The following is a 13,031-nucleotide window of genomic DNA, read 5'->3' as shown; positions in this document are numbered from 1 at the left end:
TGGTTTCCCATTTTCACACCAGGCAAATGCTGGGGCTGTATCTTAAGTCCACGGCTGCTTCCTTCCCATTCCTAGCCCTTTCCTATCTCGTCATCGCCATAAGACCTACCTTTTGTTGGTGCGACGTAAAGCAACTTGTAAAAAAAGTAAAAAAAATCTATCACTGTTACATTTAACATAGAAGAGTATTGCCGACATAGGGATATTTTAACTATACATAATAATAGGGAACTTGCACAGTAACAGCAAGACATTTTGTAATTAATATGGTGAACAAAGTAAAGCATAAAAGATTAGGTTTTGTTTTGTTGAGGCTAAAGACAATAACTGATATATGAAGATAAGAGAAGAGTGACAAGCGTCAGCATGGCTTTCTGTATCACCATATTGACTCAGAAGTTTCCCTCCATACAATTGCTGTATCTGGGTTCTTTCCTGTTGTTTGAATCCTTTATATCTAGTCTATCTCAATACTTTGGATGTGTCCATCAATAGATTTTAAGACAAGTTTGAAAGTTATTTTTGGGGCGGGTGGTAATAGCAGGAAGCACAAATTTATTAAGTCAAAACTAAAGTTCACGAATTTGTGTAATTTGCGGTAAAAACTATATCTCAAACTTTTCATAATTACAAAATGTGGATAATTAAAGAAGCAGCATTAACATTCATTAGGAATATGAGAGCAGTTACATACCCATAAAGGAGGTAGGGAGTGGTAAAGACCTGTTACATTATAAGATACAAGTAAAGAAATTAAGGAGAAGGTGCAGGTTGGAAAAAAATAATGAGAGAAGGATGTGAAATTAATAAGAAATTGAAGAAACATACTAGGAATTTGAATCTAGCAAAACAGCTAAGGAGAACATAATAGCAAGCCGTATAAATTTTAGCGAGAAGTGGAGGGTTATGTATAGGTTCTTTAACATCAGAAACAGGTTCCAAAAAGGACTTTCCATCACTCATTAATGAACAAGGGGAGTATGTATGTCAGGATTTACAGAAGGCAGTGAGCAGTATGTATTGTTGGTTCCATGGGTGATGTCTAGGTGGGGAAGGTAACTAATTCCAAAAAAGTATTGAAATTTACCTTCAGTAACAAATATATTTACGATAAGATATAAAAATAAAAAACTAGAGAAGCAGCTGAAATTGATAAGATTTCTGGAGGATATACTAAAATAAATGGGTTGGGATATAGTACCATATCCAAAGTACGTATCTGATTACTGTTTGCATGGAGGAACTATATAATATAAATGATATCAGACGTGCAATGGACCAACGGGACGTGACTGTATTGACATTATTAGATCTCAGTAGTGCCTTCGACACTGTTAATCCTCAGTTACTACTGCAGAAACTTCGAGAGCTAAATTTTAACAGTGTATCACTTCGTTTCTTTTTATCTTATCTTGAAAATCGCCGGCAACGTGTAACAGTTGGAAATTTGACTTCAGGATGGCAAAGGAAGGCCCTCGGCTTCCCTCAGGGGTCGGTTCTTGGACCACTGCTATTTATCATCCAAATTAATGATATATCAACAGCTCTTAAATTCTGCAAATTGCAAGTGTACGCGGATGATATACAGATTTACTATCATTCAAAACCGAGTGATATTGATACTGCAATTAATAAAATAAATTCTGACCTTCAACATCTTAGTGACTATGTAAATAAAAACAGTTTAGTAATGAATCCAAATAAGACTCAAGTTATTATTATCGGTACCAGTAAAAACCTTTATTCCCTCAAGCAACAGAACATCCCCCCAATAATTTTAAACAATAAAATCATACCCTACTCTACTTCAGTGACCAACTTAGGAATTATCATGACTGAGACTCTAAATTGGACTCAACAGGTGATAAGCACATGCAATAAAGTACATAAAAGCTTATATCCCCTGAAACGGTTCGCTAATATATTCTCTGTTCGACTTAAAGTACAAATAATTCGCTCTCTTATACTACCTATATTTGACTACTGTGACACTGTGTTGACTGGAATAACCTGGGACAGTAACAAGAAACTGGACCGGAGCCTGAACAGCTGCATAAGATATATCTTTAATCTGCGATATGATGCTCATATATCACCTTATTATAAGGAGCTGTCGTGGCTTCGAGTGCACCAGCGCCGTGAACTTCACATGCTATCGCTTCTGCACAAAGTTCTTTCCACTAATACTCCCGACTATCTGTCTTCATCTTTTTCTTACCTCTCGTCCTATCATGAACACAATACAAGATCTGGTTCCTCTCTTGCCATACCTATAAACCGTACTGCTGTGTACAACCGCTCCTTCATAATCTCTGTGTCTAGGTCATGGAATTCGCTACCTGCGAACATTAGAGAAAATCCTTCTGATCGCAAGTTTAAAGTGGCTTGCCGGGAGCATTTGCTGGGTAGATCCCGCTGACTTGTTGGATAATTGTTGAGTGAATGAAGGAATGAATGGGATGAATGAATGGATTACTGCAGTTAAATAATTTAAGTGTACGTTATTTTGTGTATTTTAAAATTAAGGATTCTTTCATTATTATTATTATTATTATTATTATTAGTATTATTTGTTTTATTTGTATTCGAAATTATAAGTTATGTATATGTATACTCATCTAGTGGTTAAGTGTAAGAGAGGGCCTTGAGCCCTAACTTCGCCACCAATAAAGGCATTATCTATCTATCTATCTATCTATCTATCTCTTGTAAGTCTAATGGAGCATTGAAGCCATGAGTTTACACTGTAGTTCTACAAGTATGCAAGTCTGAGGCAGATGGAGCTTGTATTCCTTACTCTTGCTGTACTAGATAGGCGTGCCCAGTATGCATTAGTATGGCCGTGCTTTCAGTTGTGACTTAGTACAGAAGGTATTACAGAACCTTGTGTAACATTTACAATGTAATAATATGCGAGACAATCATGGTGGGGATAATGCTGAGACCATGGATGGTTCGACATGCAAATTGCACAATAATGTACTGTATATTCAGTTATGAATATGGACTAAACGAGAAAAGGTGACATGTGGAAAACCTTTGATGCCATAATCCATGCTTCAGGTGGAAGCATACGAACTTTGCAAGATTGAATTGAACCCATTTTAATGATTTATTCAAGCTTTTTTGGCTTTTTCAATCATGAAATTACCAGTGTTCTATCCCAGTGTGGCAGTGGGTTCATCAGGTGGATTTTGCCCCACCTTTCTAAAACTGGTGGCTAGTGCATAGGTGAGACACCATTTCAAGGACAACTAAAGTTAATAGGAACAGACGGAGAACAGGATGTGTAAGGTGCTAGACGACCCTGCCAAGAACATAACTTGGTAAAGCTTGAACTCTCAAATAAGACTATCAGATTCGTTAGAATACTGTTTATTAAACATCTTTTTAAATTCATTTAGAAAATAACTTTAACCTTCAAAATTGATATTAGAACACACACACACACCTTAACTATAATAGACATTTACAGAGTGCTTTTTGACACTCGCAAAATGATTTGAAGGTATCATTTAAGCTATATTATTAATCTAAATTGTAGCCTTCATAACAAATGTGGTGACCCGTGAGATGTAGGACTATAAAACAATGAATATTACATTATGATTCCACCCTGAAAAACAATTGAAGCCGACCAAATTGACAGCCATGCTTGCAGGCACGCTAGTGTTGGTAGTCCCTCAGACCGCAAGTGATGTTGCGTGCACCAAATAAACTCAGTCAGGTTTAAGTGAGATCACAGTAATTTAAAATTTCAGAAGCAAAGGCCAGATGGTAGCAAATTAGAAAACACAAGTAAGCTAACGGAGATCAGAGGGATTCTAAAGACATGGCCTTGTTATTAAAAACCTTTTTTTTTTTGAATTGAAGATTCCATTATTGCAGTGGGCTAGTCCCATTCTACTGGAGACAAGCAAACAAAGTGACATGAGTTATTTTACAAGTAATGTGTTAACATCCCTACATCCCTGCCCCTAAAATAAAAGGATGAAGCAGTGGGTGAGGTAATATGAAACATGATGAAACAATTTGCTTGGGGGGGGGGGGGGGATGGAATAAACTATACTGCACCCATTCAAGAACAAGGGAAGCTAACGACCAGTCACATGTGGAATTTGGTAGAGCAGCGCTTGCATCTTTTTAGATGAGAGTAGAAAATTTCCCACTCTCTCCAAACACAAACCAGAACGCCCACAACAAGGATTCCTTTTGGCATCAGCAGGACGTGAGAACTAAAGAGCTAATCCTTCCTAAGGTAGCCCAAACAGTTCTCTTCTCTATTTTTTTTTGGTAATGAATAAAGATTCCGTTTCTTTATTATTAACCCCCTGTGGGTGAGGATGCAGACGAAGAATACACCCACGGTATCCCCTGCCTGTCGTAAGAGGCAACTAAAAGTTGTGACCAAGGGATGTTTGGATTTAAACCATGAAACTACTTGTGATTAGTACTACCACAGGGGGAACACCATGAGTCGCTTTTACTTGCGCCTAGTACCACTATGTTAGGTACAAAATAGGTTTGTGATTAGTAGCAACAGGGTGCGTTGCCGGCTTTTACAGTACCTGTGAATAGTACCACTTTAGGAGCGACACCATGGTTCTGGCTTGGTATGGTTAGTACCCACTATATGCGGAACACCATAGAATAGTGCGAGTCCCTGTGGTTAGTACACGTATGTGATGAACACCATAGGTTTGCGTTGCCTGTAAATGGTGCCGCAATGTGTGAAACCCCATAGGTTTGTATTACATGTGCAAATTTTATTACCTGTGGGTAGTAACATAATGTGTGGAATACCGTGAGTCTACGCTACTTTTGATTAGTACCGTACTGCAACATGACAAATATCATGGTTCTACTTTCCTAGCGATAAGTACCATTATGAGGGGCCAATGACTTGGATTTTGGACTCCTGTAGACTGAAAGCATCATCGATTCAGTATTATGCTATAGAAGCAGTCCCTTAGTCACTAATACTATTGTTTTACGTCAGTTTCTGTGAATGTGAGGCATTGCGGGTTGGATCCACTGATTTTTTTAAAATTCATATCCATCCATTCCTCCTTCATCCTCACGTTTTGAATTCTGGTCAGTGAAGGATTTTGAACTTTTAATTTGTCATTACATTTCGTCTCATTTCGTACCATTAGGGGCTGATGACCCAGATGTTAGGCCCCTTTGAACAACAAGCATCATCGTCTTTATTATTATAATCTGCAGAAGAAAGATTCCCCATCCCTCACCCCCATTTATACATGCAATCCCAAAGATAATTTTGTATGAATTTTATAAACTGGCATAACGGAGCTCTAGTGGAGATGCTTACCTGCACTTGTATAAATTCTTGTCTTTGTCTTTGACATCTTTGAGTTCAGAAATTATTTAATGATAGTGCATTTTTACACTAAGTACCTTGACAGTCCCAGATCTCATCGCATTCTAGACGCCAAACAGTTTTATGAAGTGGGTAACATTAATTACTTGCGTATATTTATCATCTTTGGTCTGTATTTGTAGGCCTGAACATTGGTAATGAATACCTTATAGGACTTAACAACAATAAAACCTAAACATTCCTGAATGTAATCAAGTATACTGACTACTGTTATACAAAAGCCTTCTTTGACGTTACTGGTGAGATATACAGTGTATGATAAGCTACAGAATACAACTGCACCTAAAGCTAATATTCTTAGAGTACTTTCAACGTAAAAACATTCAAAGGCTAACACTGTATTTCCAAATCTCAATGATAAAGATCATCAGTCGGAGCTTGTTTATGTACACCAGCGTGTCCACAAGTATACTTGCCGACCCTTCTGCGTGCTCTCCTAGTTTTGGATGTGAGACTTATCCTACCTTCGTCGTGAGCTCGCAAGTACAATGTCAGCGCAAACCAGTAGGCTAGACATCTGACGAGTGTACGTGGGTTTGAATAAGTTTGGAGAGACAAGTATTGCTCCGGTTGGTGAGTTTTTGGCAGGTACAAGGAGCTGGTTTTTTATTTCTAGAAAACTGACAGAGTGCCATCACACTGTTTTGATTTTTTAAAATTTACATTTTATAATGTACATAGTCCATGTATATTATTATAATGCCCTCCCCACCCTTCTTACTATCAATTTCGGCCTATACATGGCTCTGTGTAGGCAGCACCTCTATTTCTTTTTAAATATATATATTTTATATGACAGTTGAATCCAAATTGTGTCCCTGAGTGCCAATTATATGGGCCCATGATCCAATATTTCAGCTGGTTTCCATCTAAAATACTCCATTTCAGTAGTAATCTCTAAATAATTGTCAAAATTAACTGAATTGTTGTTTATAATATATAAAGAAAAGTACACTTTTGACAGTCTGAAATTGAAAAATTATGAAGTCTCAACTTAAGGCATAAATTCAATAAAGAAAAGGAAATTCTTCTTGTTAGTATATATGATATATATTATACAAAATATCTCAGGAGTGTCATCTCTCAGAATGTAATCGCCTCTAATCCTCAAAACACGATGCTGAACTTGCATAGTAACACTGAATTACTCACTCCTTCCCCCTCTGTTGCATGCTTATCAGAAATTTTGCATTATCATCCCTGTCCTGCCCTCATCTACCCTTTACAGCCTATAAATTTAATTCTTGTGGAATACGTCATCATTACACACACATTGATAAAATCAAACTTGAAGGAAATCCTCATGCTATCAGCTGATCGTATCAGATGATGTGATATTCAGTCACGGGAAATTTAAGGCTCTTGGAATATATTTTGCACAATAGGAAGTATTCTTACAACAGATAAACAGTCTGCAGGTTCTGAAAGAAAAAAAATATCATAATCCTTGCATCTTCAGTACAAGAAACTTCAAGGAATTGTTTGACAGGACTATCTTACCTGCTGACAACCTTGAGAATCCTAAGGATAGATTTTTAGACTCTCGGAAGATCAGGGGTTGGGTACTAAGAGATCTGGAATTTAAAAAGTGGTGTGACCCTCACAAAGATAAAGGAGAACATCCAGCTTCCAATAGATTTGTTGGCCAACATGATGGATTATCACACAGCGAGTGGAGAGATGGCCTCAAGATGAGTGGGAATGTAGCAGCAGCAGTTGTTGCTGTGTCTGGCAATACCATAGACAACATTGTAGGCCCTGCCTCAACAAGATTGAAACACTTGCATATGTCCTTTGTCCCTACCCGCACGGCGAGACCCTGCACATTGCTAGGCATCATCAAATAAGAATCTCCATCTTGCAGGCCCTCAGAAGAATTGGATTCACTGTTCATGAAGAGATGTATGGTTTGGCAGAGAATGCAAGCACTTAAGGATCAATATGATTGCCTACAAAGATAACAATGTAGGATGTATAATTGATCCAACCGTCCACTTCGAATCCTCTGCAAGTCAACCGGATGATATTGATCATGAGAAGAAGGGAACACACAAACCCACAGTTCCTTTCTACAAGCCAGCATAAAACCTAAATAAAAACAGAATTCATAGGCTTGCTGATTGAGAGTAGGGGCACAAGACAGAAATTTGTTGAGTTTTTCAAACCTTTTTGCATATCAAAATCTTTGATGAATGACCTTGCACTCTCTGCCTTCAGATCATCAATGCATATATTAAGAAACCATCTGCAGGGATTTTCTTAATAGTGCAATGCTTTTTGCCGTTACTTTTTACAATATCGTATACAGTATATCATCTTCTCTCTCTCTCTCTCTTTGTTTTTTAAGCAAATGGCTGTGTGATTTGGATCATGTAGCTGGCACCTTGCATTCGGGAGATCGTGGGTTCGAACATCACTGTCAGTAGTCCTGAAGATGGATTTCCATGCCACAGCTGCTTCCTTCACACATCTAGCTCCTATTTCCATTGTCTCTGTAAGATCTGTATGTGTCATTGCGACGTAAAACATATTATCTATATATATAAAATAAGAGTTTTGTCTGTACATTGCTCAGAATTTGAAAAGAATGGTATTTCTGTATCGGTCATGTCCACAGTAACAAGAAAATGCATTTTTTACTTTTCCGTAATGTCTGTCTGTCTGTCTGTCTGTCTGTCTGTCTGTCTGTCTGTATGTATGTACATGCATCACGAGAAAACAGCTGAAGAGAATTTAATGAAAATTGGAATGTAAAGTCGGGTAATGAACCGCTACAATCTAGGCTATAAATTATTTTAATCACGCTGAGTGAAATGGTAGTTTAGGGGAAGGCCTAAAATTTAATTGTCAAATATTTATTTTATTAGTGGTCGTATCTTCACGAAAATTGGTATGCAAAGTCGGGGAATAGGTCGCTATAATCTAGGCTATCAATAATGTTATTCGCAATGAGTGAAATGGTAGTTTAGGGGAAGGCATGAAATGTAATCTATATATAAAATGTGTTTTGCCTGTGCATTGCTCAGAATTTGAAATTAATGATGTTTCTGTATCTGCCATGTCCACAGTAACAAGGAAATGCATTTTTTTTTACTTTTCCGTAATTTCTGTCTGTCTGTCTGTCTGTAGGTATGTATGTACACGCATCAATAGAAAACGGCTGAAGAGAATTTAATGAAAATCGGTATGTAATGTCGGGTGATGAACCACTGCAATCTAGGCTACACATTATTTTATTCACGTTGAGTGAAATGGTAGTTTAGGGGAAGGCCTGAAATGTAATTCTCAAATAAGTTATTTGTTATTAGTGATCGTATCGATAAATACTACATAACTAACATAACTTTAGTTATGTCGTAAGTTAGTAGTAGTTATGTAAGAAGTTATTAAATTTCCGATCACTTATGTCTTATACATTGTTACCGTACCGCATATAATCAGAGATATTCATGAATTTGGTTTTTTGTTACTAAGTCCATATCAGCGCCGAGTCACGAGAAAATGGGTGAACAGAATTTAGTGAAAATCGGTATGTAAAGTCTGAGAATAAGGAACTGCAGTCTACGATATAAATAATTTTGTAGGACACCCTAATATCACAGAGTCGAAAGAAAACTAATGTGAAGGCCTGCAATATAGAAAGCTCATAAACTTTATCAACAATAACATTCCATTGACCATTGTTTGTTGTGATGTGCTTTTTGTCTTCTGTTTCTTCTTATCCCCGATAGATAGGATTACTGCAGCGTACCAAGGTTTTTTTAATTTGTTTGACCTCGCACCGACACAGGTAGGTCTTATGGCGACGATGGAATAGCAAATGAATAGTGGTGTGAAGGAAGCGGCCTTGGCTTTAAGGTACAACCTCGTGTGACTGGTGTGAAAATGGGAAACCACGGAATACCATCTTCAGGGTTGCCGGCAGTGCGGTTCGAATCCACTATCTCCCGGATGCAAGCTCACAGCTGCGCGCCCCTAACCACACAGGCAACTCGCCTGGTTGTACCGACTGTAACAGCCTGCCTGTATATTGGCGGGAAGTAGCTGGGGATTAAGATACATTTCTTCTTTAGAATGCCATTCCTCTGGTTCATACATTTCCTGATATATCTGGTACGTAACACACTGGTTCATCATAGTATTCGAGCTCTTCAATCCCTACACTGACGCACTGATTGGAATGAGTAGTGTGCATATTTAACGGAATAATGACAGAGGAGTGTTCACAGCAGTCTGCGACCTGGTTAATCCATCTCTGGAACTTTGGACTCTTAGATCGGCACCGTAGTACTGTTCGTTGAAAGTGAAAAAGTGTGCGGTTTTTCATTTGATCGAGTATTTTATATGATAACATTGCTTTCAATCGCTACATTCCTACTGACTTTTTTGTGATGATCTATGTTGAATTCAGTTAGGAAAACCACCAAGTCAGTCTTTCTGAGAATCCCGTAGCGAAGCACGGGTACATCAGCTAGTAATAAATAAAATTTATTTTTCCAATTACTTTTAGGTGGCACAAAGTATACTTTGTCTTTTCGGCAGCCTCTAAGTCGAAGAAGTATTACAATGTAATAAACATATGTGCAATACTAATTATTATACCTCTGATGGGTAAAGTTTTCCAGAATTTGTTAAAGTCTGAAGAAGTGCACCTTCACTGACTTCTGGCATGTCAAAACTCTCATGCTAGTGCAACTGATCTTTATAATATAAAATGTAACCAGAATAATAAGTTTACACCACCATCATTTGATTCATAATATTATAATAGGTACTGATTTTCTACAGGAATGCTATAGGATTAATGTAGATATTAGACAAAGGGTAATTTTTACATAGTAAACAGAGGGATTCACAAAGTCTTTAAAGAGATCATGACTACCCATACTCAAATAATTCTGTTTCTGATAAAACTAAAAACGTCCTTGACCTTAAAGGAGATGCTCAAAGTACATCACTAAACAGGTTTGAAGACACTAGATGAATCTCAGTGTGCGAGATGTTTTATATAACTTGTTCTGGAATTGCTAGTTATATGGTTGCTGGATATGAGGAATATCTGAATGTTAGTGAAGATTGCTGAAGACCCTTTGTATTGTAAAATATTCTTGTGAAGGATAGCTTGCTAGTTTGAAATGACTGTTCCTTTCATTATTGGTTGCAATTAGGACTCAAGTTTTTTTTTAGAAAAACTTAATGAAAGTATCAATGGGCGTAGCATTAAGCAGCTGTTACTATCCATTTAGAATGGTCTTCATTTCTTCAAGGTTATTTTACTACAATAAATTAATGTAGCCAGTGATCTCGTTAATAATTGTTTTTAATTACTTATATGTCCCCTTTTTATGTGAAACTAAATTTTTACTTTATTTCTTTCTTTTCTAGCTGTCTTCCAGATTATCCAAAGCATCAGAGCTGCTTAAATAATGTTATCGTTTCTACAGTTCTTCAAAGGCTGGGATCATATATATTCTGGGTGTACAAAGATGAAAAGCACAAACTCTCTGATTCATATAATTATATAGGTCCTTGTATGACTAAAAACTGAGCCAGCCAGTACTGCAGTTTGAATCTGTAGATTTTGAAGTTTTATAATGAAATGTTCTTATGCAATTGGTTTATTCAAATTGGAGTATTGGTTGTCATCATGATCCAACGAGTGATGGATAATGTTTCCTGTAGAAAAAGCATTTAATCTAGAACTTCAGACTTTCCATGTGCTTTTTGTTTCTTAATTTATCAAAGGAATTGTTTTCTAATAATATTTGAGGGTACATTTAAAAATTCCTTTGTACTGAGAATGCATGAAATGTAATAATGTTAATGGATGTATTTATAAATACTGTAAATATGAATTTATCTGTTATCTAGAATTTGTATAGTCAACCAGAGTATAATATATGCAGATTCCTGCTAAGAAACTACCATTCCATTGTAACTATCCTATTGAGCAGATTATGACGGCTTTTACAAAATCAGTATGTATTGAAAATAAAGTTGTTTTACTATAGAAATAATTTTTATTCTAATATATTTGGTAATAGTCTAGAACACAATTTTTATGTTCAGTAAGTGTTTTGAATAAACCCTCAAGACTAAAGTCCAGCGCTAACAGAATTTGATTTACATTGCAGACTGAACATTGAAAGGCATAACAGTCTATAATGTATGGGTGGATGTATGTATGTATCTATCCTTAATGGGAGGAAATGTTAAATAACTTAATGATCAATAGAAGCTTGGGTTTTAAACAGGCGAGTTTGTATGTTGATTTCCCTACGGTTGGTACAGAATCAGAACCACAAATGTTGAGACGAACTCGTTGATCTGTACAATTTTGAAGGTTTATTAATTCATCCATTCATTTGTTGATGTTATTGGTTTTACATCCCACTAAATACTTTTTAAGATTTGCAAAGACGCCGAGCTGCCAAATTTTTGTCTCACAGGGGTTCTTTATTAATGTGCCAGTAAATCTACCAACACAAGATTGGTGTATTTGAGCACCTTTAAATACCACCGGACTGAGCCATGATCAAACGTGCCAACTTTAGCTCAGAAGGCCAGTGCTCTACTGCTTGGTCTGCTTGATTAGAAGGTTCAGGTGTAAATTAAGCTAATTATGCTTTCTATTACCTTATATATATTTATTGGACTTGTAGTTGTATTACTGTTGCCACCTTCCACTTGTGTGATTCCAGGGCACATGAATAATATTAATAATAGTGACAATGGTGGTGAAACCAGTTCATATGCTGAGCTTCATTTTTCAAGTTAAAAGAAGCAGCGGGTTTGGTGAGACACTACAAACATCCCAGTAGATGTTTGTAATGGAAGTTCCTTAATTGTTGTGGGGAGCTTCAAAGATAAAGAGAATACTACTTGAAGGGAGTGACTTCATAAATAACAACTTTCTTCTTAAAGTTAGAGATTCCTGAAAGACTTTGCTGTATGGGAGAGAAAGGTGGGTAGACTCAGAATAGCTTATTCATAAACCAGAAATAAAAGGTATCATAGTATCAAGAATGATTGCTGATATACGCATGCACAGAGATAGTGTCCTAATATAAACAAAGCATGGCATCCCCCACCTCCTCGCTTCATGCATTGCTGCAGGTAGACAGTCTGCTATAAGTTTTGCTGTGATTCACGTGGGCACCGTAGCGAATGTATACACACACACACACACTCTGTGCCTTCAGCACTACCCTTCACTCCCTTCCCCTCCTTTTCGGTACTGGAGTGGGGCAGTGTTGATTGCTTATGGTGGGACACCGTTTCTGTGCATGCATGTACAAAAAGTTAGGGAATTTGTCAGGGGAGCACTCGCAATGAGTGGATGAAGGCTAAGTTAAAAATAAACTATCCTCATCTTTGCTTTCATAATATTACTGAAATGCTTATTAGGTTTTCATAATAGAAACGCTTCACATACGGACACTACTATATTGTTTCCCACATCACAAACAATCTCAGTGTAAAGTAATAAAGTATTACAACAAATTAATTTCATTATTGTTCCATATTACAATTTTCTACAGCGGAAACTTGATTCAGTACTATAGTTTCTTCTTACATTTCTGTTCCTTATTTTTCTTTCTTTCTTTCTTATCTTTTCAGATTATTGTCA

The 13,031-nt window shown here is 36.9% G+C and overlaps 1 protein-coding gene across 1 annotated transcript in view; it reads left to right on the top strand.

The window, feature by feature from the left end:
- LOC136858368 (stress-associated endoplasmic reticulum protein 2) overlaps positions 1–11,418 on the top strand; it is a 40,277-nt gene extending 28,859 nt beyond the window's left edge. The window contains exon 3 of the mRNA XM_067137855.2: positions 10,787–11,418. Within this exon, the coding sequence (XP_066993956.1) occupies positions 10,787–10,824 (38 nt within the window). The 3' untranslated portion in view covers positions 10,825–11,418. The remainder of the gene's footprint in view (positions 1–10,786) is intronic.
- Positions 11,419–13,031: the final 1,613 nt, after the last annotated feature.

The sequence above is a fragment of the Anabrus simplex genome, chromosome 1 (genome assembly GCF_040414725.1).
Source record: "Anabrus simplex isolate iqAnaSimp1 chromosome 1, ASM4041472v1, whole genome shotgun sequence".
Classification (NCBI taxonomy): Eukaryota; Metazoa; Arthropoda; class Insecta; order Orthoptera; family Tettigoniidae; genus Anabrus; species Anabrus simplex.
This window is presented reverse-complemented; position numbering and strand designations above follow the sequence as displayed.